The sequence below is a fragment of the Cucurbita pepo genome, chromosome LG04 (assembly GCF_002806865.2).
Source record: "Cucurbita pepo subsp. pepo cultivar mu-cu-16 chromosome LG04, ASM280686v2, whole genome shotgun sequence".
In the NCBI taxonomy this organism is placed as follows: Eukaryota; Viridiplantae; Streptophyta; class Magnoliopsida; order Cucurbitales; family Cucurbitaceae; genus Cucurbita; species Cucurbita pepo.
Genome location: NC_036641.1, coordinates 11,105,680 through 11,131,809, shown reverse-complemented (window position 1 = coordinate 11,131,809; position 26,130 = coordinate 11,105,680). Strand labels below are relative to the sequence as shown.

At 37.9% G+C, this 26,130-nt stretch overlaps 5 protein-coding genes across 7 annotated transcripts; 1 reads left to right on the top strand and 4 right to left on the bottom strand.

Moving 5' to 3' along the window:
• Nucleotides 1-1,519: 1,519 nt before the first annotated feature.
• On the bottom strand, nucleotides 1,520-4,396 carry LOC111793744 (probable auxin efflux carrier component 1c). Its single transcript, XM_023675771.1, has 7 exons — nucleotides 4,009-4,396; nucleotides 2,986-3,883; nucleotides 2,541-2,802; nucleotides 2,387-2,472; nucleotides 2,151-2,308; nucleotides 1,986-2,062; nucleotides 1,520-1,907 (listed from the first exon to the last, which is right to left on the bottom strand). Exons 1-7 carry the CDS (start codon nucleotides 4,279-4,281, stop codon nucleotides 1,841-1,843), a joined length of 1,821 nt encoding a protein of 606 aa, XP_023531539.1. The 5' UTR covers nucleotides 4,282-4,396; the 3' UTR covers nucleotides 1,520-1,840.
• A 1,266-nt stretch (nucleotides 4,397-5,662) lies between these two features.
• Nucleotides 5,663-8,466, bottom strand: LOC111793829 (protein C2-DOMAIN ABA-RELATED 4-like). Its single transcript, XM_023675884.1, has 3 exons — nucleotides 8,271-8,466; nucleotides 7,381-7,476; nucleotides 5,663-6,132 (listed from the first exon to the last, which is right to left on the bottom strand). Exons 1-3 carry the CDS (start codon nucleotides 8,427-8,429, stop codon nucleotides 5,845-5,847), a joined length of 543 nt encoding a protein of 180 aa, XP_023531652.1. The 5' UTR covers nucleotides 8,430-8,466; the 3' UTR covers nucleotides 5,663-5,844.
• A 2,069-nt stretch (nucleotides 8,467-10,535) lies between these two features.
• Nucleotides 10,536-17,701, bottom strand: LOC111793324 (translocon at the outer membrane of chloroplasts 64). Its single transcript, XM_023675161.1, has 13 exons — nucleotides 17,308-17,701; nucleotides 16,271-16,423; nucleotides 15,793-15,917; nucleotides 15,021-15,146; nucleotides 14,472-14,654; nucleotides 14,224-14,368; nucleotides 13,825-13,993; nucleotides 13,463-13,597; nucleotides 13,081-13,281; nucleotides 12,122-12,249; nucleotides 11,966-12,017; nucleotides 11,420-11,489; nucleotides 10,536-10,973 (listed from the first exon to the last, which is right to left on the bottom strand). The coding sequence occupies exons 1-13, from the start codon at nucleotides 17,508-17,510 to the stop codon at nucleotides 10,888-10,890; spliced, it is 1,776 nt and encodes a 591-aa protein (XP_023530929.1). The 5' UTR covers nucleotides 17,511-17,701; the 3' UTR covers nucleotides 10,536-10,887.
• Nucleotides 17,702-18,932: 1,231 nt separating this feature from the next.
• Nucleotides 18,933-22,038, bottom strand: LOC111793360 (prostaglandin E synthase 2-like). The gene is made up of 6 exons (XM_023675204.1): nucleotides 22,015-22,038; nucleotides 21,765-21,822; nucleotides 21,435-21,569; nucleotides 21,255-21,342; nucleotides 19,561-19,700; nucleotides 18,933-19,236 (listed from the first exon to the last, which is right to left on the bottom strand). Exons 1-5 carry the CDS (start codon nucleotides 22,036-22,038, stop codon nucleotides 19,697-19,699), a joined length of 309 nt encoding a protein of 102 aa, XP_023530972.1. The 3' UTR covers nucleotides 18,933-19,236; nucleotides 19,561-19,696.
• On the top strand, nucleotides 21,594-25,551 carry LOC111792258 (zinc finger protein VAR3, chloroplastic-like). 3 transcript variants are annotated; one of them, XM_023673616.1, is made up of 9 exons: nucleotides 21,595-21,930; nucleotides 22,031-22,410; nucleotides 22,956-23,073; nucleotides 23,154-23,500; nucleotides 24,325-24,441; nucleotides 24,604-24,723; nucleotides 24,792-24,890; nucleotides 24,990-25,143; nucleotides 25,240-25,551. In XM_023673616.1, exons 2-8 carry the CDS (start codon nucleotides 22,037-22,039, stop codon nucleotides 25,108-25,110), a joined length of 1,296 nt encoding a protein of 431 aa, XP_023529384.1. In that variant the 5' UTR covers nucleotides 21,595-21,930; nucleotides 22,031-22,036; the 3' UTR covers nucleotides 25,111-25,143; nucleotides 25,240-25,551. The 3 variants fall into 3 exon arrangements, with proteins under 3 accessions (XP_023529385.1, XP_023529384.1, XP_023529383.1); XM_023673617.1 differs by having other exon boundaries at nucleotides 21,594-21,930; nucleotides 25,011-25,551; XM_023673615.1 differs by having other exon boundaries at nucleotides 24,990-25,551.
• Nucleotides 25,552-26,130: the final 579 nt, after the last annotated feature.

The following is a 26,130-nucleotide window of genomic DNA, read 5'->3' as shown; positions in this document are numbered from 1 at the left end:
ATGGAGAGGCATCTTGACCCATCCATCACTCTCTTTTGTGTCGTTCTATGTCTGGAATAACTTTGAGAAGTTTAGAACTGAGCAGTAGAAAGTATACAATCTAAAATAGAACAAGACCTAAAGTTCTCGTTTCATATTAATTCAACCATGTTTTACCACCTAAGATTTGATCAACCGATTTATATTTTAATTTTGAAGTGTAATCGTGTTCGTTCATAAAGAATAAATTTGTACTTATCCCTTATTGATGTAAACATCAAGACAAATATGGTAGAATATCAATTCAATTGCTTGAATATATGAGCAAACACGCGTGTGTTTGTTGTCTTTTCAACCTACCAAATTACAAGACAGATATAAATAAATGAGGGAGAGACCATGTAACAACCCAAATCTACTGCTAGTAGATATTATCTGCTTTAAAACGCGTCTATTACGGAGAGGTTTCCACACCCTTATAAGAAATGTTTCATTCCCCTCGCAATACATTAAGTATGAGAAACAATCATAAGACTAAATTGTTATTTGGTCGAACCGCTTTTCAAATGACATCTTTAATTGAATGTGGCTGAGCTCAAGTCATAGTCAGCTGACCTATGTGGGAATGATTATATTATTCTTGAAAGTCGACCCCAAGAACCTCAATCTTGATTAGTGCTCATGATGGTCAGCCTCTCGAGCTTGACTAGCTTTTCTTTTTCCTTTCAAACTTGCTTCTCGACCTTTAAGCTTTTACTCTTGGTGGGTTTTTTTTATTCTTAACCAGTGATATTTTGAATGAGTGCTATTTGAAAGAACGACCGAATTTACTATTCATGACTAGACAATAAAACTTCCATACATTTTCATTTCTTTTACGTGTTTCTCTTTTAACATCGATAATCACGCTTCATTCTCGATGGTCCCAAATATCACTAAACCACTCGTACACGTTCCTTTCAAACAAACAATAATTCATAGAGGGAAAGAAAAATGTACGATGTTTAGGAATGTTATACAAACTACAAACACAAACCAAGAACGAAAAGGATAACTCTCAAAAAGGTATTTTCAAGTAAGTATTGAAGAAGGGAAAAAAAAAAAAGTTAAAAAAAGAGTGTAAAAAGGAATTGGAAGAAAAACAAAAAAAGCTTTTGGAAATATGAGAATTGTCCCCTAAATATACCAAAAAGGACCATATAAAAATTAAACTCTATCGGGCCCTCCGCTCCGATTTTTTGAAGAAATTAATGTAATATAAAGGACGGGTATATGAATTAATTTTCCGTGACTCAACGTAGTTAACCGTGCATGACTTGGAGCAATGACCTCGTGTAAACAAAAAAACCCATGTTGGTTTGTAGAGATAGTGTTTACTCTATAAGTCAGTCGGGACAAGTAGGTAACGTGGTGATGTTACGGGAGATAGTTAGGGTCAGCAAGTACCAAATCTGAGTATAAGGCGTTGTGTATGTTTTTCCGAGAAAAATACAAATCATAGCCCACTAAAAGTAAGTTTTGAGTTATGTTTTACACGATGGACGCAAACTTACTCTTATTTTGTTTTCATCCTTGATCTTTTTCGAATTTGCAACATGAGATTTCTTGAACGGAAAAAAACAAGAAGACAACGACGGAAAAGAAGGAAACAAAAGGAAAGAAACGTTTATGTAAAACAATTTGGCTACAAACGTGATTAAATTCAACTTCATGAAAAAAAAAATCTCAAATCTCTTAGTTATTTTCCATTTCTCGGTTAATAATCTTCGTTATCTTCTTGCCTAATGCATGCCGATTCTTCTCCATTTGTTTTGCTCGTATAAACGAACACTTCAATCCTTCATGTCTAAACATAAACATTTCAAACTCCCAACAAAATGTAGTACACCAACGTTATTGGTAGTGCAATCAGCATCCCGAATATCACTCTGCAACACAGTGATTATAAACGTTAATCGAAATGGTCTTATGTTTGAACTGATCTCATTCCCAGATATAGAACTTACGCAGTGCTCAAAATATCTGGGTGTACGTTATACTCTTTAGCAAACACAAACGGTACAATCCCTTGAGGAAGAGCAGCCTGTTTCAAAAGAAAATTTATGCAACGGGTTTAGAATCAAAACTGACGATATCACGTTAATATAGAAACACGAGAAACGAAAGAGGACCTGAACAATAGCAACATGCAAGAGAACGCCCTTGAGGCCAACAGCAATGGAAGCAGCTGCCATTGCAGCTGGGCCTACAAGGAATCTAACAGCCATAGCAAAAGTGGCTATGGAGTTTCCACAAGCTATGATCCTTGGTTGCAAAGCCATGAACAAACCTAACAAAACCGAACATTTTACGCATCATTCAAAGTTAACGTTCGTGTATAGTTTAGAACGTTTTAAGAATCCCGTACCGAGACTAAACATAGCCATGCCGAGCCCGGCGTCAGAGAGTATCGAGATGGACTGTGCTACAATGGCAGGCATCTCAACATGCCACCTAACAAAGACAACAAGAAAAACATGAACCAAGCCCAAAGTTTTGATGTTTTTAATGAAAAAAAGTACCTGAATGAAACAAGGGACCAAGTGAGGCCAATCAAGCTAGAGTAAGTGTTGGGGTTTCTGATCAGCTTTCTCCAAACCATGATAAGAATCAACCTTGTCATGACACTGGCCGGTGGCATTGTCTTTGACACTCCATTGTTCCCTCCTTTCTCTGCCGCCGCCATTTCATGTCCATTGTTGCTGCTGTTCATCCCTCTGTTTCCAAAGCTAAACTCCTCTCGCTCCACGTCTTCTCTATCATTATGTCTCGGCCCGCTCTCGCCTGTTAAATCAGACCCGTTAAATCATTACTCGACTCATGTCCAATTGTTATTTTTGAGCTAAAACATGTCTGTTAGAAAGAGGTTTCCACGCCCTTATAAACAATGTTTCGTTCTCCTCTTCAACCGATATGAGATCGAAAATTAGTACAGAACCCGAGAAAATTTTGAAAAAAAGAACGAACCTTTTCCAGGGGAGACAGCCAATTTAAGTTCTTTATGATCATGGGGACCTCCATAATCATGGCCTCCAAACACATCAGAAACAGGGGAAGCACTTGAACTCCAAACAAACATATGAAGATCTTTATTATTATTGTTGTTATTATTATTACCATCCTCCGATTTGTACTGGCCGACCTGTCCGTTCGCCGTTGATCTCTTATTTCTTGAACCCGTCGGTGAAAACATTCCCATGTTCGGAGCAGGGTAATGCGGCGGCGCTGGGTTCCCATGGTAATAATATCTCGGCCCACTTTTCCCTCCGCCGTGATTCTCCTCCTCATAATTCGACGGCCGCGGCGTCGGCCCTCTCGACACGGCTGGTGCCACCCCACCGGTGCCAAGCATGGAGTAAAAATCAGTGTGATTAAAACTCGAGCCTCTTGGCGTTGGATTTCGGGATGACTGCAACGAATAAATCTCGGCGTTGGTGAGATTGGATGGCCGGGGAGTCGTCGAAGACAGCCCCTGTGACCGGCGGGAGAAAATATCAGAACGTGAGGCGTTGGACCGTCTGACAGTGACATGGAGCTTGCCGTCGTCTTTGATCTCCGCCTCTGTTTCCAATACTTGCTGGCCGTCAAGAGAAACGACGTCGGATTCGACGTGAATGGAGACGATGGACGCCGCCGTGTCGGGAAATTGCTCGGAGATTAAATTCCTAGCTCCTCTGAATTCGAACATGAAGAGCATTAAAGTGTACCAAATTATGCATTGAAGAACGACAATTTGAACCATTAAGCTGCCGGAAAAGTCGCCGTACATTCCTTTGAGCAGAGGAATTCCCATAACCAGAGTGTTGGGCAGAGTTGAAAGTGAAAACAGAGTAATTGTCCATTCCAAACACCCCCGCCGGCTCACCTGTTAAAAAGAATCAAAGAACAAGGAAATTAAATTCTCCCAAACACATTAACTTAAAATTTTAAATTTCTACATTAACATTCATTCTAACCCATTGGGAAAAATTGGTGGTAGTTTGATATTACCTTAGTCCAGATGGCGAGGACGACGAGGACCATGATTTTCTGGAGAGTATCGGCGGCGATGAAGCGAAAGCTCATGGTATAAGGATTGTTGGAAGCTATGAAGTGGAAGGATAGAAGGGGAACGGCGAAGAGGGCAACGAAACGGTTGATACCGGAGCACTGATCGGGGGTGAAGATCTTCCACCATTTGACGGAGCCGTAAGCTAAGATCATGGCGACGTAGAGGGGGACGACGGCGGTCATGACATGGTAGAAGTCCAGTAATGTAATCATCTTCAAGGAACTTGAAATTCAGAGGAAAACAGAGGAAGAAATGCAGAGGAAAACAGAGGAAGAAATGCAGAGGAAAACAGAGGAAGTTGGATGAAGAAGAAGAAGAAGAATGGGAAAGCACGTGTGTTTTTAAAACTAATTTCTTGTTTCAGTTTAGAGAGAGAGAGAGAAAAGTGTTTGTAAGACAGATTTGCTTTGGTTTTGGAGCGTTTTATGGAACTTTCAATAATTATTATAATTATTATTATTTTGCTTGGATTTGCTTTTAAGTCTAAGTGTCTATTGGTACATCTTAATTCTACGTGTCTAAACACACAGTAATAGATATTATCCGTTTTGATTTATTACGTATATTAGTTTTATAATTTTAAAATACGTCTGTTAAAAAGAGATTTTCTACGTATAGTTCGTTTTGGCCCGTTACATGTAGTTATCAGCCTCACAATTTTAAAATACTTATGTTAGGGAGATGTTTTCATACCCTTATAAGGAACCCACCACTAATAAAACGTTTGTTAAGAACAAGTTTCATTCTCCAACCGGTGTTGGATCTCACATATACTTAAAAAGTTTCATTCTCCAACCGGTGTTGGATCTCACATATACTTAAAGGTCTAATAATCTAACCCGACGAATATATATATATTCAATACAGATATGAAATGAGAGTGGATAAAATTAAAAAGATGACGGTAAAGAATTAGTTAAAATTTGTCAATTGAATTGTCGATATCAAAGACGACCTGAGCGGGTTAGAAAGGGGAATGGGCTAAAAGAGAGGGGAGTGAGTGAGTGAGTGGTGGAAGCACTGTTGATGGGCACGCGAGGAGCTTAAGCAAATGGTAATTAGTGGAGGAGGGAGGAGAAGGGAGGAGGAGGAGAGGGAAACATGACGACCAAACACAAAGCAAAGCATACAAATGTTTAATGGACCCCAAATTCCCCACTCCCAAACCCTAAAATCAAACCACTTTTAACCAATCAAATTCTTTTGTTCCCTTTCAAAAATCCCTCATTTCTAATTCCATGCATGCCCAAATCATATTGTTTTACGCTTCTTCTCCTCGTCAAAACCCTAATTTTGACGTGAAGACGATCCTCGTCAAAACTCAAAACCCACCCTAATTTTGACGTGAAGACGATCCTCGTCAAAACTCTAATTTTGACGTGAAGACAAATGTAATTCAACTGATCAATATGTTTAATTGTCTCAGGGGCTTTGGCTTTTTTCATAAAACTACGGCTGGATTATCAGCTAAGGCTCCAAATTGGGCTGTATTGGGCCTCGAACTTTCTCCTATGGGTACTTTGTTGGCCCACTAATATATTCCTAAATATCATTTGAAGTTAGATATGATGGATAAGAATTGGAGTAGTTTAATTAGGATGAAATTATAGGTTATATTGGCAAATAAATGCAGATGGAGAATCCATATAAGACTACATCCATGATACAATCAAGATTCATATAGACTGATTTGGGTACTTCAAATCATAAGAATGATAGAAATGTTACGATCAAGTAAAAATCACAGGGATGATGCTGATAAACCAAATCTTGTTTTAACCTTTGGGGTTTGGAAGATCAATCCACTGCAGCTGAATTTCGACTTCTCCGCATTCGACCCTTTTCAGTCTAAGGTATATATCTTGGATAACTTGACCGTCTTTCCAGATGACGCAGCTCTCTTCAGCAAAACAGTTGTGCCTGCCCGGTAGCGTTCGTGAGATTGTCGTTCCACTAGGAAGATTTTTCAAGTTCATCTTTTGAGCTTCTATAAATGATTTGATATCAAACTCAGCATATCCCATTTTATCATCCTTGCTAAATTTGTCGTGGTCGTAAACAGTCTGCAAACCAGCTCGAGACGAATTTAGAAGAGAAATGCAATGTAAATAAACATGATAACGATAAAGAAAGTTAAGGAAATTAATTTTTGATTGGCACCAAGACAACTGACTCATAAAATAGACCTCACCCTTTTTTTCATTCTTCTCTAGAAGCTTTCATTAACAGTCCATCGTATTCACAAACGAAAACAGTACAACAAAAGAGTCGAGCTTTCTTTGATGCTAAGATTATGTGCCACAAATATAGTAGGAATATTGGTCGTCACTAACTATGTTCTCTTCATACGTTTATGTAACAACTCAAGTCCACCGCTAGGATATATTGTCCTCTTTGGACTTTCCCTTCCGAGCTTCCCTTCAAAGTTTTAAAATGCGTCTGTTAGAGAGAGGTTTCCACACCCTTTTAAGGAATGTTTCGTTCTCCACTCCAATCGATGTGGGATCTCACAATCCACTCCCGTTCTTACTGGCATACCTCTGTGTCTGGCTTTGAGGGAAAGCCCGAAAAGGAAAGTCCAAATAAGACAAGAGCTTGGGCCGTTGCAGTTTAGGACTGTACAAAAAGTTTTAAAACAGCGTGACAAAGAAAAGAACCCACATGAGAAAGAAAAAAATCATCATTGACGAGCCATATCTCCTTATGCAACAAACTCCGGAAGTAGAATTTTCAAAGTCCAAACTAGTATTCAATATTGTGGGAGATAATGTTCCGGTGGCTGTCCTTGTTGAGAATATAAAAGTAATCACGACAAAATATAATACGGAGTTACCAAAGTATGGGGTTCATGGACGGCAACATTCGAGACTAAAGAGGATCACTTACAGCTAATCCACAGGGCAAAAGGGCTTATACTTGATTAGCAATAGCTATTGCTTAGAATTGATCAACAGTAAGAACTCGTCAGCTCTACAACTCAGTAGGTGTATATATCACATGGAAATTACTTAAAAAGCATTTCAGATTGATGGCAGAGCATACCAAATAGATATCATTTTGACCGAGAAAATATGCGTTCATGGAACACCACTACATATCAATTCCAGAAGCATATGAATTCCAAGTATCAACAAATTTCTTTCATAATTGATGTATTTGAAGGAGACAAGAGAGACAGGGAAAAATTGGTAAAAGAAAATGGTACCACCATACAATTGAACAGATATTACTTCACATCCATAAAGGAAACACGAGAGCTTTATTTATTTGATAAAAACGTATAGAATAAACAATAAAGAAAGAAAGATTACCAGCTTAATGGGAATATTCGGGTCACTGACAGAAAGTGTTAGATCTTCATTCCATACAGGATTGACATCCTTCTTTATCACCCGTGTCTTCAATTTCTAAATTCAGAGTTTCACAGGAACAAAAGAATTAGGCAGCAACTGTACATGAAAATTAATTCTATCTCTCTCCTTTCCTTATAAGAAATAAAAACTAAGACGTACAAATTATGATGGCGACCAAGATTTCACATCTAATATTAAGATCTCCTACTTTCTCATTGAACGATTAAAATCTTCAGAGGAATTGATTGACCTGCCTAAAAAATCACAGTCCGTAACAACAATTTCTCAGGATGTTCGTACATTGTAACAAAACCTAGAGTTAATAATTCAACTACCATGAATTTAATTCATCTCATTCTTCGGAATAAAACTCGTATCATAAAACAGCTCCGGTCCACCGCCACAGTCCACAAAATATTCATTTCTGGAAATCCAACAGGAGAATTTAACGAAACTTTTTTGGCCGTTGCCGAACCATCCTTCCTCCTCGAGTGCGCCATAATTGCAGCCTCGTATGTTTCTAAGACTTAGTCCATAAAAACAATCCAAACATTCGCGTCGTTTTCCTAAGTCATATCGAATAACCACCGATCTAGCCTCAAATTCAACCAATTACTAATCATTACATATGGTTAACCCTTCCTCACAAATCACACCACTCACACGACCATTATCCCAAAAAAAATCAATCAATTACTCCGCAGTTCAGCAAACGACAAAGATGACCAATAACTCAACAGGTTCTTACGATCTAGCAACAATTCTAAACGACCTAAAGAAATAAAACCTCGAATTCGAACAAAAAACGAAGGTGATCGATAATGAAAGAAACAACGAGAAACACTTACTTGCTTTCCCATCTTGATGACAACATAAGGATCGCTGCTGCGAACATCACGAACAGCAAGATTGACACCACGAATGACGCGAATACGGAGAAGTCCGAGCAGATTCTCCATTAACACCAACCGACCACCGGTCTTTGGCGACGATGGAGTATCCGGCATAGTTGCTTATTCCCTCCTATTTATAAATACCAATAAATTTTCGAAACGAAATTTAGAANAAAAAAAAAAAAAAAAAAAAAAAAAAAAAAAAAAAACAATAAAACCACGAGCAAATTCCGTGGGACCCAGAGGCCACAGCTCCTTTCTGGAACAGGTTCTTTGTCTTTTTTCCTTTTTTCTTTTGGGAATTTTGATATAATTTATTTGCTGATATTTAATTTTTCTTCGTCTGACGGCGATTTTAGTTGCCATTAATGTTCTTATAAATTTTATATTTAGTCGTTCCAGGTGTAATATTGGTGACCAAGACATCCGGTTGTAGGTTGCGCAAATAATGGGACGGTCCGGATGAGCTTATGAACTACGCCCGATTAACACCGGAAATTCAAACATTTAATCCTTTTCAATTTAACTAAAAAAGAAAAATAAATTATGTTTTGAGATTTTTTATTATTTTAGTATAATTATTATTTTTCAATATCAAATATTATATTATAGATATTTTAATTTAACTAAAATAAAATGAATTTATAACATAAAGTAATATATTTATTATAGTTTTAATATTTTTTGTATTTTAAAATTTGAATACAATCAGATGAATCCAGATTACGTAGGTCAATGTAGGCCTGACTTTAATTAGAGGGGCATTGGCTTTACGTAGGTAAATTTTCACATTTGTAGATCATGCACGAAACAATACCCAATTATTTGCTTATTTGAATACAGAGTAAGATAGCTGCTGATGTTCTGTGGAATTGTTACGCTGTCTTTTCTACCCATCAAAAAAACGGGTCGGATGGACCTATACTGGTGAGCTGTCACAGGGCGAAGAAAATGATGCTGCATCCGAGGCTCTACTCGAGTCCCGAATAATCAAGAAACTGAAACAGTCGATGAAATGAAGAAGACTAACATTAACATAAGAGCTATGTGAAATCTCACCTCAGTTGGAGAAGGGAACGAAACATTTTTTTTATAATGGGTTGTAAAACTGTGATGCTAAAGGCGATACGTAACAAGCCAAAACGGACAATATTTGCTAGTAGTGGACTTAGGCTGTCATGCTGGCAGTACATAACAAGCCAAATCGGAACTGTGATGCTAAAGGCGATACGTAACAAGCCAAAACGGACAATATTTGCTAGTAGTGGACTTAGGCTGTCATGCTGGCAGTACATAACAAGCCAAATCGGAACTGTGATGCTAAAGGCGATACGTAACAAGCCAAAACGGACAATATTTGCTAGTAGTGGACTTAGGCTGTCATGCTGGCAGTACATAACAAGCCAAATCGGAACTGTGATGCTAAAGGCGATACGTAACAAGCCAAAACGGACAATATTTGCTAGTAGTGGACTTGGGAGCCAAATCGGAACTGTGATGCTAAAGGCGATACGTAACAAGCCAAAACGGACAATATTTGCTAGTAGTGGACTTGGGCTGTCATGCTGGCAGTACATAACAAGCCAAATCGGACAATATTTGCTAGTAGTGGACTTGAGCTGTCATGCTGGCAATACGTAACAAGCCAAAACAGACAATACTTGTTAGTAGTGAACAATATTTGCTAGTTGGGCTGTCACAAATGATATAAGAACCAGACACCAAGCAGCGATATGCACAGAGGGGTAGATGCATTTTAAAACTGTGAGCCTAATGACAATAAATAACCGGTCAAAGCGGCTAATATTTGCTTGCGATGGACTTAGACTGTCTACAGCGGAATGAGGTCTTTGTATTCGGCCGAGTTCATGTAAAAGATAGATGATGCTCATTGGGCATGGTCTCAATGGAAGTTGTTGAAAATCATAGAAATCATTGCCCTGTTCATCACGTCCCTCAGGGAGTTTTTCTTTGCAAATATCTTCAACCTGTTTCTATGCATTATCTGACTAACATTTTTGCAGTGACTTAAATGGATGACCTGAGAAGAAACAAATTCGACGTGAGATACAAGAGTAAAATGATTATTTCATATGGTGAAGATGTCAAAACCCCATCTGTAATTGTATTACAATCACACAGATTCTGCCCTTATTTGGAAGCCAACAAGGCCAGCCGATTTCTGCAATGCCAATTAATGCAACTTGAGCAAGAATAGAATTGGACCAGAAGAGAGACATCTCCCAAAGCATTTAACTTGTACTCATCGATCACCATAATAGTATTCTATAACCATTTCTCATCTCAGCTACAACTACAATCCGCATTGAGAAATGTTGGTTGAGACAAAAATGGATTACTAGCTTTTTAACAAATAATAACCAATGTTTCTATGCTTCTAACCAAATCAGAATACAAAAATCAAGGGGATAACATTATTTGCTCCAAATGCACTCCCAAATATTCCCACAGCTTGGACGTCTGTGTGCAGTGAATAGGTCTTCATGGCAGAGAACAAAGGTCTTGCCAGATGAGCGATCGTTCCGTCCCAAGAAGATTGTTTGTCACTTAATCAACTTGTGAATAGCTTTCTTAATCTCTCGGCAGATATCGACGCTCTTTTGTTTGTTGGTTCGAGTACAAGAGCATGACTAAAATCTGCAGGAAATATTACCAATTCACCATCAAAACAATGATCAGGGAAAACAACTTAAAATTGTTGAAGGCATAAGTGACACCGAAGTGGTGTGAATCGATTAGGGTTGAAGTAACCAGTCAGAAAGAGAGTTTGTGGCCAAGAACAGTGCGATGCAAGTGACATTTGGTTTTAATGGAATCATTAATGTTTGACAAAACTCAGTATCATTGACAAAGTTTCAGGTAAGAACTCAGTTGGGACGTGTTTTGTAAACCAGTCCCAACAACTAATCATCTGTTCTGACATAAGATGTTATGATATTCTAATATTAACTTGATAAAAAGAAATATTCTAATAAGAACTCATCAATGCTTACCCACGACCTAAAAGAAAGGCTATGAGAGATTTGGCAAAGTTCACCCAGGAAGCCATAAAATAATACAGGAAACAAGAAGAAACGGCTTACCTTCAATTGCTTCCTTGTAAAAACCAAGCATCTCTCTCGCTGTACCCCTCCGTAAATAGGATTTAACATTCTGGAAAATAGAAAAGATTGGGAAATGTTAAAGCAAATGAGCGTGATGAACAGACAAATGGAAGACCATTTCAAAAGTTTCTGACTAATCACAGGGAATAAACAGACAAATGGAAGACCATTTCAAAAGTTTCTGACTAATCACAGGGAATAAACAGACAAATGGAAGACCATTTCAAAAGTTTCTGACTAATCACAGGGAATAAACAGACAAATGGAAGACCATTTCAAAAGTTTCTGACTAATCACAGGGAATAAACAGACAAATGGAAGACCATTTCAAAAGTTTCTGACTAATCACAGGGAATAAACAGACAAATGGAAGACCATTTCAAAAGTTTCTGACTAATCACAGGGAATAAACAGACAAATGGAAGACCATTTCAAAAGTTTCTGACTAATCACAGGGAATAAACAGACAAATGGAAGACCATTTACAATCTAATTCAGAGTATAAAGGTCTACTACACGGATCACCTTTTTATCCAGGTCAATAGCTTTACTGCAATCAGCCTCTGCTTGGTGAAACCTGAAAGGACACAAAGGAAAGAAAAAAACGATCATAAGCCTCTGGAAATGGTATGGAGATTAGATGAAAGCATCAATTAAAAAACATAGACGAAATGAATATACCGTCCAAGTTCTAAATATGCTGCAGCCCTATTACTGTAATATGTAGCATTTCTGCCGTTGAGCTTGATGGCTTCAGTGTAACAACCAATAGCCTTCTCCCATTGTTTTTCTTTATATGCTTGATTGCCCTGGTATTCCGGAGTACACACATACCAGTTAAAGATTGAGCTAAGATTTAACAAAGACTATCAGAATAAATAGAATGGTGTATAACAAACTCTAAGAAAATTCAAACGGACATTAAAAGAAAACCTGCAGTTAAACGTGGAGCCTTATGAACAATTTTTTGGCAACATATTATGAAACTACTGCAATATGGCAAGTAATAAAAAAATTCTCTGTTGTGGCATTTAGTTCACCAAGAAAGATCGATAGGGTTGTGGGGAACAAGCCGCAAACAAAACATTCAATTCCTTCTACTATTTGATGAAAGAATTGAAAATATTTATGTAACCTCACACAGCCAATTTAACATGACGGTAAGGAAGTCATCATATATGTTACAGTCAAGTCTGCAACTTGGCATCAAAAGGTTAGTTGAATATAAATTACTAGTCGAGAGGTCAGTTGAATATCAATTACTAAACACTAATTTAAATACGATGAACATTTAGCGACAGACACATTCATATAAAATTAAATTGTTGATACTTTTTAACCCCACAGAAACTAGTTCATTCTTAACCAGTAATCAAGAGAGACAGCAGTCTTTAAAATATTTGCAACATGAATAACATCCAGAAATCTTGGTAAAACTTAAAAGAGAAGAGAGAATGAATTATAGAAGGTCACACATGACCCAACTGCAGAAAAAATGTACATCAGCAAATGAACATGTAACATGAGGAAATGAGGCAGAAAAGCAGGAATATATGCTTGCATAAAAAAAAACAAGTCTAAAGGGCGCCAGAAATTTCAGGACAAAAGAAAAAGGTGCTTTGCTAACAGATTAAGAATACCTTTTCTTTTGCAATCTCAGCCGACTGTTCTTGGCTAATAGCATTCTTTGAGAATTTGGCTTTGGAAGCAGCCTCAGCCTCCTCTTTTAGAGACTTGTACATGGTTTGTACAGTATCTAGTAAAAAGCGATCTGCCCCATGCCTGGCTAAGAAGGATACAGATACAGGACATTTATCATGAAATCCCAGTGGCAAGGTGACCTGAAATTAGATAAACTTAAATCATATTGGTGGCAAATTTATCATGAAAGAGAAAACCTAACTCCAAAACAAAATGCAACCAATCACTTTTTTTTCTTTTTTAAAGAGAGGGAAGGAGAGAGAGAAAGAGAGAGAGAGAGAAGAAGAAGAAGAAGAAGGAAGATCGTGGGAGGAAGCTTGCCTGACAGCAACCAGATATACTAGCAATGCTCAATGAACTAAATAAACGACCCTGGTACTCTTCTGAAAAAGTCTCCTTTCCACCAAGTTTCGGAGGAGGATCGGCAGTGGTTGGGATGACCAGAACTCCATCATCCTAAGAAAAGTGAAAAAATTTATGCAAAAACCAAGCTAAGCAACTTGAAATGTAGTCTCAAAGAATATTGGGGTGGGAATAATACCAACAAAAGAAGTGACTACGAAATGTACTTCAATATTTATTAAAACATCAAAGAAGAAATAAGATCATAGTACAAATTTTATAAATAAATAAATAAATACAACTTAAGCTAAATGCAATAATAGCCCTTTCATAAACGTTACCTTCAAAAGAGAATTAATAGCCATACGGGTTTCATTTCTAACAGACTTGAGGTTTTCAATTACTGTATCTGATGTCTCCAACTTCTCATTTAACTGCTCCATTAAAGCAGGATCCAAATCTGGCTTCACCGAGTCAATCCATTCCCCATGATTGCTTTTGAACTCAATCCTGTAAAGATATGTTTGCAATAAGTTAGATAACAAGACTACCCACCTGATATCAAATCAAGGGAAAAAAGAGGGAAAAAAACATTCTTCTAGTAGTACACAGGATTAAAAAAAAGACTACACTTGAGAATGGCACGCAACAAAAGGCAAGCTTAGTATCTGTTTGCCCCGTGTATCTTAAAAGTAACATCAGGTAAGTTAATACAACATCAATAAAAGTTAAAGTCACACCTTTCAAGAGTCTGCATCACATTGGCCAGCACTCTAATTGAAGAAGAATTCAGATTGCCATTTGTCTTTATCCCAATTAACTCTTTCAATTTCGGAACTTTAGAACTCAAATAGCTTCCAAGATTTTCATGCTTCAATACTTGTTCTAATTGAGGTAATATTGACACGAAAATGAAAATTAGATTAATTGGAAACTAAAGAGAGTTTCACAAAATAACTAATTACGAAGGGCAAAAAGAAGAACATACTGCCAAAAATGTTCTCAGTTGATTTGGTCACCGCCTGAGTAACCCTGTCAACAGGTATCTTCAGTAGTTGAAAGCAATCATCAGCTAAAATAATTTGTCTTGGATTGCGTTGACCAACATATGGAAGTTGCAAAAGCACATGGCCAACACGGCGCAGTACATTAGGATCCCTAGCAAACAATCCTGCCATAGGACAATAGAAGCTCAAACAAAATGAAACCAAACAAGTTTTATAAGAGGGAAACAAGATGCCCAATCCGGAACCAATAGAAAAATTGGGGATAATGATAAAAGCTCCATATCATGAAATGAAAACTTAAGCAACTTTCTATTAATTAATGACGGTTGGGAGGTACATACAAACAACACGAGGCACTCTTCCACATAGAAGTTCTCCATTTTTCTCAATGGTAGAAAAAAGGCTACAGTTTGGGCAGAGGTCATCAAAAACCTTTCTTAACCAAAAATTATGTAGAATGGCTCATGAATCTCAGAAAGTTCACCAATAATAGCTAGAGAACAAGCATGTGACAAAGTTGATGTACTTACCAACGGTGTCAAGACTTGTTGATACAGGTATGATTCCAACTTGGGAAACAGATCCATGAGAAGGTCGAAACCCAAAAATGTCACAAAAGCTAGCAGGTATTCTCACGTCACCAACAGTATCAATGCCTGAAAGTTACAAGTCAAAAAACATGTCATATAACCAATAAATTAGAAGAATGGCTAATGAAATTTGAAGATTTGAGGAAATAATAAACCATTTATTTGGTAATTGGTAGCAGACTTAGAGTCTCAGTTGCCTACATGCATTAAGCATATTAATGGACACAAAGAACCTTGATATGATCACACACATACCAGAAAGAACATAAATTAGTCAGCTTTTGTGTGTGTGTACGCGCAAGAGCCAAAAAGTTAAGTTCTAATGAGTCACATATGCACCATCATCAGATTCATCTATAACATTTTTTACAAAAATTTATTATAGAAAATACATAGTAATATGCAAAAATAACATATGAAACTTTGGAAAAATAGATAAAATGAATAATAATGGGTTAATGGAAAGGACATATGTGACACTGAAGTCGACAAATAATCAACTTGGCAGCCTACAACAATATTTAATGGTAAGAGAATTTCAATGATTTTCAGTTCAGCCATCGTCTATATTTCTTATAGGGGACATTTTTGGGCAGTGTATGTGAAGGTGCCTATAAAGGTGATGCCCCTGCCTCCAAATGGGTAGAAAACCTGTTTGATAGAGATTGAAATATAATTGAATTGGCTAGAACACAGAATTTAAGCAACTCACCTAAAGAGAAGTCAACAAAATTAGCAGCTACTGCAACAGCAGCTCCACTGGACGACCCACCAGGAGCAGTATAATGTGATGCAGGATTAGTGGGAGTGCCATGATGCTTGTTTTCTCCACTGATGCTGAGATTAAGGAAGATTAAATATAACTAAATAAATATTTGTAGATTGAGAATCATGCAATGCTCTATCATCAAATGAAGGATTGAATGAGGAGCAGGTAATGGAGTAGTATTTTTCTAAATTACTGTAAACTAGGAAAATATGGTTTTGACACTAAACTAAATGAACAACTCATCTTGACTACATACCAAAGGACACCCAACCAAATAAAACAGTATGCTCACTCACTGCTTGAAATGAATTTGGAGAAACTGGGAAGTTTCTTGTTTATCGATCCATACATCTAATGAACTTTCATTCAACCCCTCTGTGATAAAATTGAAACACACACAAACTTTAAGAAAAATATTTACCCCATTGACAGTTCACTGACAACAGTTTTTCCGATGCAAGTAGCTCCTCCTTCAACAAGTGCAGAAACTATTGGAGCTGTACGAGAAGCTGCATCATGTGTTCTTGCCCAGTCTGGATGACCAAACCCAGTCACATGTCCTTCAATTTCAAATCTGGTTATTACCATATATAAATTCTCCACTTTAGGAACTAACTAGAAAATGCTCAAATAGAGAGAACGAACGTGTCATCATGAATCGTCACAAAATGTTATAGACAATTAGTTATGATAGATATCCCTTTTTTTTAATGTGAAACTAAAATTTCATTCAAAATATAAAAAGAACAGCTGATCGTAGAACAGAAAACAAAGGCCTGAAACAAAAGTGAACCTATAATAACATACAAAAATTACAAAATAAGCTCCAACCATTAATAATAACAATGATAATAATTGAAGGAGAAAAAAATTGGATATAGAAACCCAAACAGAATAATTGCGAGTCTCACACCTCCTCCCAAGGCCTCAAAAACCTTAAATATCCACATAATTTTCTCTAGCCAAATATTTCATGATGATCAAAAAGTGGTTTGACAATTATCTATGATATTCTCATATTCCAGAAACAAAAAACAGATTATTTCCAAACTTGAAACTTTTATTGGATTCTCACGGCAGTTACAGAACATTTAATATGATATACACCACTTATATTGGAATACCAATCCGCGGTGAAATAAAACGGATCATAATCTCGAGAAACATAAGTTTTTTTCACAGATTCCCCATCTTTCTTTTTCCTAAATCCAAAATGCAAATATAGGGAAGGAACGGATGAAGTCCATCATTAAAATAAATGCAAAGCACTCAACTTGTCACAAGGTAATCAACAACGCTAAATTTACTCGGTGAAGAAATTCAAGATGCGTTTTATATCAACTCGTTTAGCGCCTCCACTCGCTCGCAACATGTATGTTAAAAGAAAAACCGACCAAAACAACAACGACGAAAAAAAATACAATAACAAAACAAAAAATGAAATACTGTAAAGCCTACACGTCGGAAACGGCGAAGGTGAGACCGGTCAGGGGATGAGGGGCTTTAGGAGGAGCAGGCTGAGGAGGAGGAAGTAGCTGAAGCTTCTCTATAAACGCTCCAAAATCCTCTCTAATGGCTTTCTTAAGCTTTTTCGTCATCAACAGGATTCCAGCCAAACCCAATCCCAACAGGACCCAAAGGTTGGCAGAATTGGACGCCATGAATGCTCGGAAGAAGAGCGTTGGAAACCCTAGGAAGGTGTTTCCGATTGAGGAAGAGGGTTTTAGGCAGAGGCGGAGAGAAGATAACAATTAGAGTAGCCGGCTTGGAGGTATTGACAATAGAGGGGGATATGATGAAGCCTTTTTTTTGTTCCTCTCTCTCTCCTCTCTCTCCTTCTCTATCAATTTTGGATTTTGGGGCCGAAACTATGAATTTATTTTTATATATTTTTCTACATAAATTCTATAAATATAAAAAATTTAAGAAATTTTCAATTATGTTTAAAAATTCTATCTATCTTAACTATTGACGTTTATTTTCGTTAACACGACATATTTATTGACCTATGTGACGATGAGCAAACTATTAGAGTTGACAGAAAAATATATTACAGCTACCGACAAAAGAGGCACGGTGCTTGTACAAAAAAATATGTTAATTATTAAGATATAAAATTTAAGTTGCTAACTTAAGCGTAAATCTATTGATTAAAACATTTTAGATCAACTTTTTCCAACTACGTCAAACTCGATCAATCTCGTGTCTATAAAATGTAAATTTAATGTTTTTTTCGTTGGTGTTAAAATGTAATATTACTATAAAAAAAACTTTACTTCACAAAGCGCTACATACTTCATAATTGATTACGTTCGCTATAATTTAATTTATAATTATGGTTTATCATTAAAATTATCATTTAATTCATTTTCTTCAAGTTGGAAGATTCAAAATTTCTAGTGAAGTTTAAAATTCAGAGCTACAACCAATAAAACGGGCTATTAATGTCCGAGTAGGAGAACGATCATCATCCTCAACATATCGATTCACATGAACAGTACATTCACATTAAAAAAACATAGGAACATTTAAAACAGTATAAAAGGGAAAAAAGAGGAAGATTCTTATTATTACTTTGATACTGATGACACCATTTTCTCATGGTAACACAATGTCAGTTGATCAAAAAAATTAATTGGGATATCAAAATTTGCATATATAGACTTTGTGTACGGTAACGAGATATTGTTCTTTTTGGGCTTTTCTTTTCGGGCTTCCCCTTAGAGCTTTAAAACGCGTCTGCTAGGGGAAGGTTTCTATACTTATATAAATGGTGGTTTGTTCTCCTCTCCAACAATGTGGAACATCACAATCCACCCTTTCGGGGCCAGCATCCTCGCTGACACTCTTTCCTTCCTCCAACTGATGTGGTACCGCCCCCAAATCCACCCCCTTTGGGCCCAACATCCTTACTAGCACACTGCCTCATGTCTACCCCTTTAGAGAACAGCGAGAAGGCTCGCACATCGTCTGGTGTCTGGCTTTGATACCATTTGTAACGATCCAGATCTACCGCTAGTAGATATTGTCTTATTTGGACTTTCCTTTTCGGGCTTTCTCTCAAGGCTTTAAAACGCATATGCTAGAGGAAAGTTTTCATACACATATAAATGGTGGTTTGTTCTCCTCCCAACAACGTGGGACGTCAAATGTACCCCTAAAGAGAAGAACAAAGGGTAACCAACGCCCAGAAAATCAATGAGAGTTGATGAGAGAAGAGAGATTAGGATATGATCCTGGAGGAGTCTCCAATAGTGCTCTCCATCCTGGTGTACCACTCGCCAATGCGTGTGTTCTCCACCATGTCTTTCCCAGACCTCAAGTAACGTATGGGTCTTCTTAATACGCCGAACACCGCAAGATCAGCTAGATTAAGCTTTGAGCCTCCTAAAAACGCAAAACAACAACCATTCATGAACTTCTTCACGTCATTGAAGAAAAACACTGACACTGACAGAACTTTTCAAACACAAGGTTGTGAATTTCACATCTCTCTCTAAGCGTTGATGTGAAGGACAATTGATTCTAAAAGACCAACTACATGTTTAAGTCCTAAATTGATGTCTGAAACCTCCTTTTCTTCTTTTCTTCTCTTTAACAAGACATGAAACTTTTCATGAAAAGAGACTAATGCTTAAAAAACAAACTCCAAGGGTGAGAAGAAGAGAAAAAAAAAAGATAAAAGAACAGTTAACACTACAGAGTACATACCTAAAAAGTCCCGTCCATCCAAAGCATCTGCCCACGCTCATCGGTAATATTATATTTCTTCTTTCATTTCTTTGATATGCAATACATAGCGGCGGCTCCAGCATACTCTACAGTAGTCTTCTCCGCAAAGCCAAAATTACCTAAGAACAGAATTGACAAGAGAAGCGGATGAATTAAATATAGCTTAACAAACTCGAGAATCACTAAGTTTATTTTCAATCTCGATCCCAAACTCAATAAAATCAATAACCTAAGCTCATATTTTGTTAATCCTAAATCAAAATGAAGTAACCATGAGAATGAGAATGTAACCGCCCAAGTCTTGGAAACCTCTCTCCAGTAGACGTGTTTTAAAAACCTTGAGAGTAAGCCTGGAAGGGAAAGCCCAAACAGGACAATAACAAATGATATCAGAGCCGGACATTGGGCGATGTACCAGCGAAGAGGCTAAGCCCCGAAGGGGGGTGGACACGAGGTGGTGTGCCAGCAAGGATGTTGGGCCCCGAAGGGGGTGGATTGTGAGGGTCCCACATCGATTGGAGAAGGGAACGAGTGTCAGCGAGGGCGCTGGGCCCCGAAGGGGGTAGATTGTGAGATCCCACATTGGTTGGGGAGGAGAACGAAGCGTTCTTTATAAGGGTGTAGAAAACCTTTCCGTAATAGACGCATTTTAAATCTCTCAAAATCAAGAGTTTAATCTCCCAACATAATCAGAAACTAGCTGCAGTATAAATTGTTATCCAAATAAAGGAGAATGTCGAAATTTCCCTAGCATCACATGGAAATCTTTGAGGTGTAGAGTAAAGACTGACTGAATGGGACTACCAAAAAATGCCAATGAAAATCCTCGATCAGCGTGGAGATTTGTTTGCTAAGAAGAACATTTCAGTAAAAAATTCATGATTTGGTTATACCATTACTAGCAAGTGAGATTTCATACTAATAATGAATAAGACATGTACCAAGTGATTGTCTACCCATCTGCATCAATTTAAATTTAAACAAATGAAAGAAATCAAAAACCAAAAGGTTTCATACTAATAATGAATAAGAATTCAATTATCATCCCCCACCACACACACAAAAATGGACTTGCAAGTCACTAAACCACCATGCATCTGGTTTTAGCTCAAGTTTAAACCAGATGGAACTGTCCAATAGCCCAACAAGACGCAGAACATACGTAGCCTTTGCTTTGGATACATTTATGAAACGATATGATTTAGGACACGTTGAGAAACGATATGACTAAGGCATGTTCATGAAATGATACAACTATGAGATGTTTAAGGACGATAAGACTATGACTAGTTTAGGAAACGATATGGCTAAGATATGCATATGGAAACGATATGACTACAAAGTGTATACGAAATGATATGATTATGATACGATATATGAATGAAGAATATATATATATCTATATATATATATATATATATATATGTTGTGATGTGATATGAAAATGATACGAGATATGTTATGGTCCGAGATATGTGATAAATTGACATATTTATAATATGATATATTGTGATAGGATGTATCTATAATCAAGTATATGATCATACAGATATAAGTGACCGAACCTAATAAGCAATCGTCAATCCCTCTTCCCCTCCCCCTTAGAATACAAAATTCACATGTGAAATTCAATTGCATGGAAGAACGATTTAGATACAGAAGCAAAAACCTACCTACGCCACTTAGTTTCTTCATCCTCTTCAGAGACAGAAGAAGCATTCTTATCCAACAAAGCCTTGTGGCTCAACTGGTCGATTATGGCTGCAGCAATGCCATTGCCAGGAGTTAGTAATACAGATAGAGATTTACTATTATGAATATAAAGTAGAACATTCAGAACAATGAAACAATACCTGAGGAGTCAACCAGCTGTTCGCCATCAACCACCAATATTGGCACCTTCTTATACTCCGACCACTTAATTTCTTTCTTACTGAATGGATTGACCTCGACAACTTTGTATGGTACATCGTAGTAGTCAAGAAAAGCTGAGATTAAAAGTGAAACATCGTCATTAAGTGCACACGGGCATGCAACCGCAGAGGAGGGATTTGAAAAGTACAATCAGAAGATTACTAATCCAAAATTCCTTCCAAAAATCCCTCGAAACTAACACAGATTCATCGCCAACAAAACTAATCAGAAGATTGAGATCAACGAGAACGAGAAATTTGAAAGTTCACCTTTAACTTTATTACAAAACGGACACGCTTCGTACCTGGGACATGGAAACAGCAGCGGCTAGAGAAGCAACAGCCTCAACCACGCCCAACGACGCAGCTCGGGCAGAGCCGCCGGCGATGGAATCGAGGAGATAGGAGGACCGCTGCCTGTGGCGGAACTAAATAGGTTTTACAAGTTTACCGCCGTTTTTTCTTCTTTTTTTGCAAGCGGAATATTTAGGTAAAAAAAGATATATATATATATATATACATTTTTTGAAATCCAGCATATCATGTCCCCTACAAAATTCCTACACTTCGGCACTGCAATCTCCCGAGCAACATCCAGATCTCTATCGCCACTCCTCTTCCCCAGAAGATTCTTCATCAAGTGCAGCTCTTCTACTACGCTAGATTCCGCCGGCGACGACGGCGTTGATGCGCCTCAACCACACTCCAGCCTCATTCACCACCCCTGGCCTGAATGGATTTCCTTTGTCGACGGCCTGAAGACCAAAGGTTACTTGATCGAACCTCCTTCGGAAGATGCAAACGGAGATGGGAGCAGTAGTGATGCAGTTTCGCCATCCGAGACTGATTACAGCGACATGAACGTGCTGAAGGATGCTTGCCTTAGCTTTGCACGCGACCGCCACGATATTCTAGAGTGAGTTTTCCTTTTAGAATTGTTGAATTGAAATTGGATTTGATACTGACATGGTGATGGTTGCATTACTTGGGAATGTATGATTCATATCCATGAAAGTACACTAGTAGTGAACTTTGGTAGTGAACTTTGGGATTTTAGGTTGTAACCTTCAAACAACCGGCAAATATTGTCAATTTTAGCCATTATGTAAGCCGTCAGCTTCATAATTTTCGTCAGCTTCATAATTTCAAAGCACGTCTATTAGGGAGAGTTTTTCACACGCTTATAAGGAATGATACACTCCAACCAATGTGTGATCTCACAATTCACTCCACTTGGGAGCCCAACATCGTTGCTATTACACCATCCAGTCTTACGGTTGATACCATTTGTAACATCCGAAGCCTACCACCAGCAAATATTATCCACTTTGTCCCATTACACATCATCGTTAGCTTTAAAACCCGTATGTTAGGAAGAGTTTTCTACTCCAACCAATGTGGGATCTCACACGGGTACATTTCTCATGGCTCGACTAGAATCCTTCACTGTTCTTCGTGCAGGTCATTGTCCAGAGATGATATTCAAACGGTAATGAAGGATGGATGTCCCAATCTCTTCCGGAAAGTTGTCAATTCAGCTAAAAGGTTAAGGGCTTATGTGCATCTAGATGAAGGGGAGGCATGTATTCTCACTTAAATATCATAATTATTTTGCCATATAAGGCCTGTGTTTCATTTGAGTGTATCTACTCTGTACAGGTTTGTAGTACTTGCAACCTTCGAGGCTCCTGTGATAGAGCTTATGTTATTATGAAGGAAACAGAAGCTGCAAGAACTGTGGATATAGCTAGAATATTGTTGGCCTATGCATTGGATCCACTTGTTTTGTCTGGAGGGGACAAAGCTTTGGGTAGAGAGCATGTCGAAGTCTCTATCAGGAAATTGCTTTCTGAGATATCTGAACTGAGTGAAGAACCCATTGAGGCAGCTGCAGCAGTGAAAGCTGATACAAAAACTCCATCAAGAAAAGAAAAGCCTTCAAAACTTACAAATGATGCATTGTCTAAAGATGTTGAGATGAAAAGAGGAGATTGGATGTGCTCAAAGTAAGTTATATCTAAACTTCTTTTTCTATTAGCTTGGATTTCTATGTTTCTTTTGATGTGAAAAACAATGGCATACTGGATAGTATTGTTAGTGTTTGTGCTTTGAGTTGGGGCTAGAAAGCAGGTAGAAAGCTAATTTAGCTCAACTAATTTTGTGTGAGATTCCACGTTGGTTGAGGAGGAGAACGAAGCATTCTTTATAAGAGTGTGGAAACCCCCTCCTAGCACGTCTTAAAAACCTTGAGGGAAAGTTTGAAAGGGAAAGCCCAAAGAGGACAATATCTGCTAGCGGTGGGTTTGGGCTGTTACAAATGGTATCAGAGCTAGACACTGAGCGGTGTGTCAGCGAGGATGCTGAGCTTCGAAGGGGGGTGGATTGTGAGATCCCCCATCGGTTGAGAAGGAGAATGAAGCGGGGGGTGAGGACAATATTTGCTAGCGGTGGGTTTGGGCTGTTACAAATGATATCAAAGCTAAACACCAAGTGGTGTGCCAGCAAGGACGCTGAGCTTTGAAGGGGGGTGGATTGTGAGATCCCACATCGATTAGGAAGGAGAACGAAGCAGGGGAGTAAGGACAATATCTGCTAGCGGTGGGCTTTGGCGGTTACAAATGATATAAGAGCTAGACACCGAGCGGTGTGCCAGCGAGGATGTTAGGCCCCTAATGGGGGTGGATTGTGAGATCCCACATCGGTTGGGGAGGAAAACGAAGCATTCTTTATAAGAATATGGAAACTTCTTTCTAGCATACGCGTTTTAAAAACAGAAGCCTAAAGGACAATATCTGTTACACAAATCCTCTTCATGTTTATGTTTCTGCAGGTGCAATTTTTTGAATTTTTCGAGAAACAAAAGATGTTTAAAATGCAAGGAAGAAGGTCCTAAAAGAGTTGGGGCAGATGATATAGAAATGAAGAGCGGAGATTGGATCTGCCCAGAGTAAGAACTTGCTCACAGATAGTTCAGTTTTTAAATATTTGTAGTTTCTCTACTGAGAGCTTATAGATAAATTAGGCGATATTCTTACGAGTTCAAGGCAACAAATATAAAGTATTATCATCCATGATTGAACTCTTACATGTTCTATTGACTCTGTAATAGGTGTAAATTCATGAACTTCTCAAGAAACATTCAGTGCTTAAAGTGCAAAAGCAAGAGGCGGAAGAAGATTAATAATGTTGATGAAATTGGAATGAAGAAGGGAGATTGGATCTGCCCGCAGTAAGTACATAATACTTATCTGACAAAATGACATGGAGAGGAGCTTATCTAAGTGAAACTTGTTTCAGATGTGAATTCATGAACTTTGCGAGTAAGAAGGAATGCTTGCGATGCCGAGAACGTCGTCCAAAGAGGGAGCTGAGTCCAGGAGAATGGGAATGCCCCTCGTGAGTTTGCTTACCATCTCTTGCACCCATATGTTTTGATTTTGGGATTAGCCTTTCAAGTTACAAAAGCATTAATGCCAAAGCATTTGCCTTCTGTAGATGTGACTTTTTTAATTACAGACGGAACATGATGTGCCGCAACTGCAATTGTGAGCGCCCTAGACAAGAAATAAGTGCGGAGTACCAGGAACATCTATGGGAGTCACCCACGGAAAGATGAACAAACTATTTTATGCCATTATTTTGGCTCCAAGTATATAAATTCTCTCTCTTTCCAATTCCACGGGATGTTTATTTACTTAATGAGTATTGCCGCATGATATTCCTTTCCTTTCCTTTCGCTTCACAGTTTTATGCATCTCTAGAGAGATTTCAGGGAATGCTTCGTTTCAGAGTTCTCTTTTCACAATTTTAAAACGCATTTACTAGAGAGGTTTAAGGGAATGCTTCATTCTCTTCTCCAATCGATGTGGAATCTCACAATCCAGCTCGTTCTGTCTTGTCGTCAGCTTCACGATGGATCTCAGTGCCTCGCTCTGATACCATCCTGTCATTTATAATAGTCTAGCCATCGCTAATATTGTCCACTTATGTTACATATAGTCATTCTGGCTTTGATACCCCAGTGTCTACTATTGTCTACTTATGTTACATATAGTCATTCTAGCTCTAATACCCCAGTGTCTGCTGGCTCTAATACTATTGTCCACTTATGTTACATATAGTCATTCTGGCTTCGATACCCTGTCATTTATAATAGTCACTTATGTTACATATAGTCATTCTGGCTCCAATACCCTGTCATTTATAATAGTCCAATGTCATTTATAATAGTCACTTATGTTACATATAGTCATTTTGGCTCCAATACCCTTTCATTTATAATAGTCACTTATGTTACATATAGTCATTCTGGCTTATAATAGTCACTTATGTTACATATAGTCATTCTGGCTTATAATAGTCACTTATGTTACATATAGTCATTCTGGCTCCAATACTCTGTCATTTATAATCCAGTCCACCCTGTCATTTATAATCCAGTCCACCCTGTCATTTATAATCCCACCGCTAATATTGTCTACTTATGTTAGATATAGTCATTAGGTGAGAGATTTTCATACCTGAAATACTCCTCAACCATTTGATTTACCAAGTCGAAATGACAGATTTATTGGACTTCCATGTTCAAAATTTACTAATCATCCAAACATGTCTTGGAATAGCATCAAGAATCCCA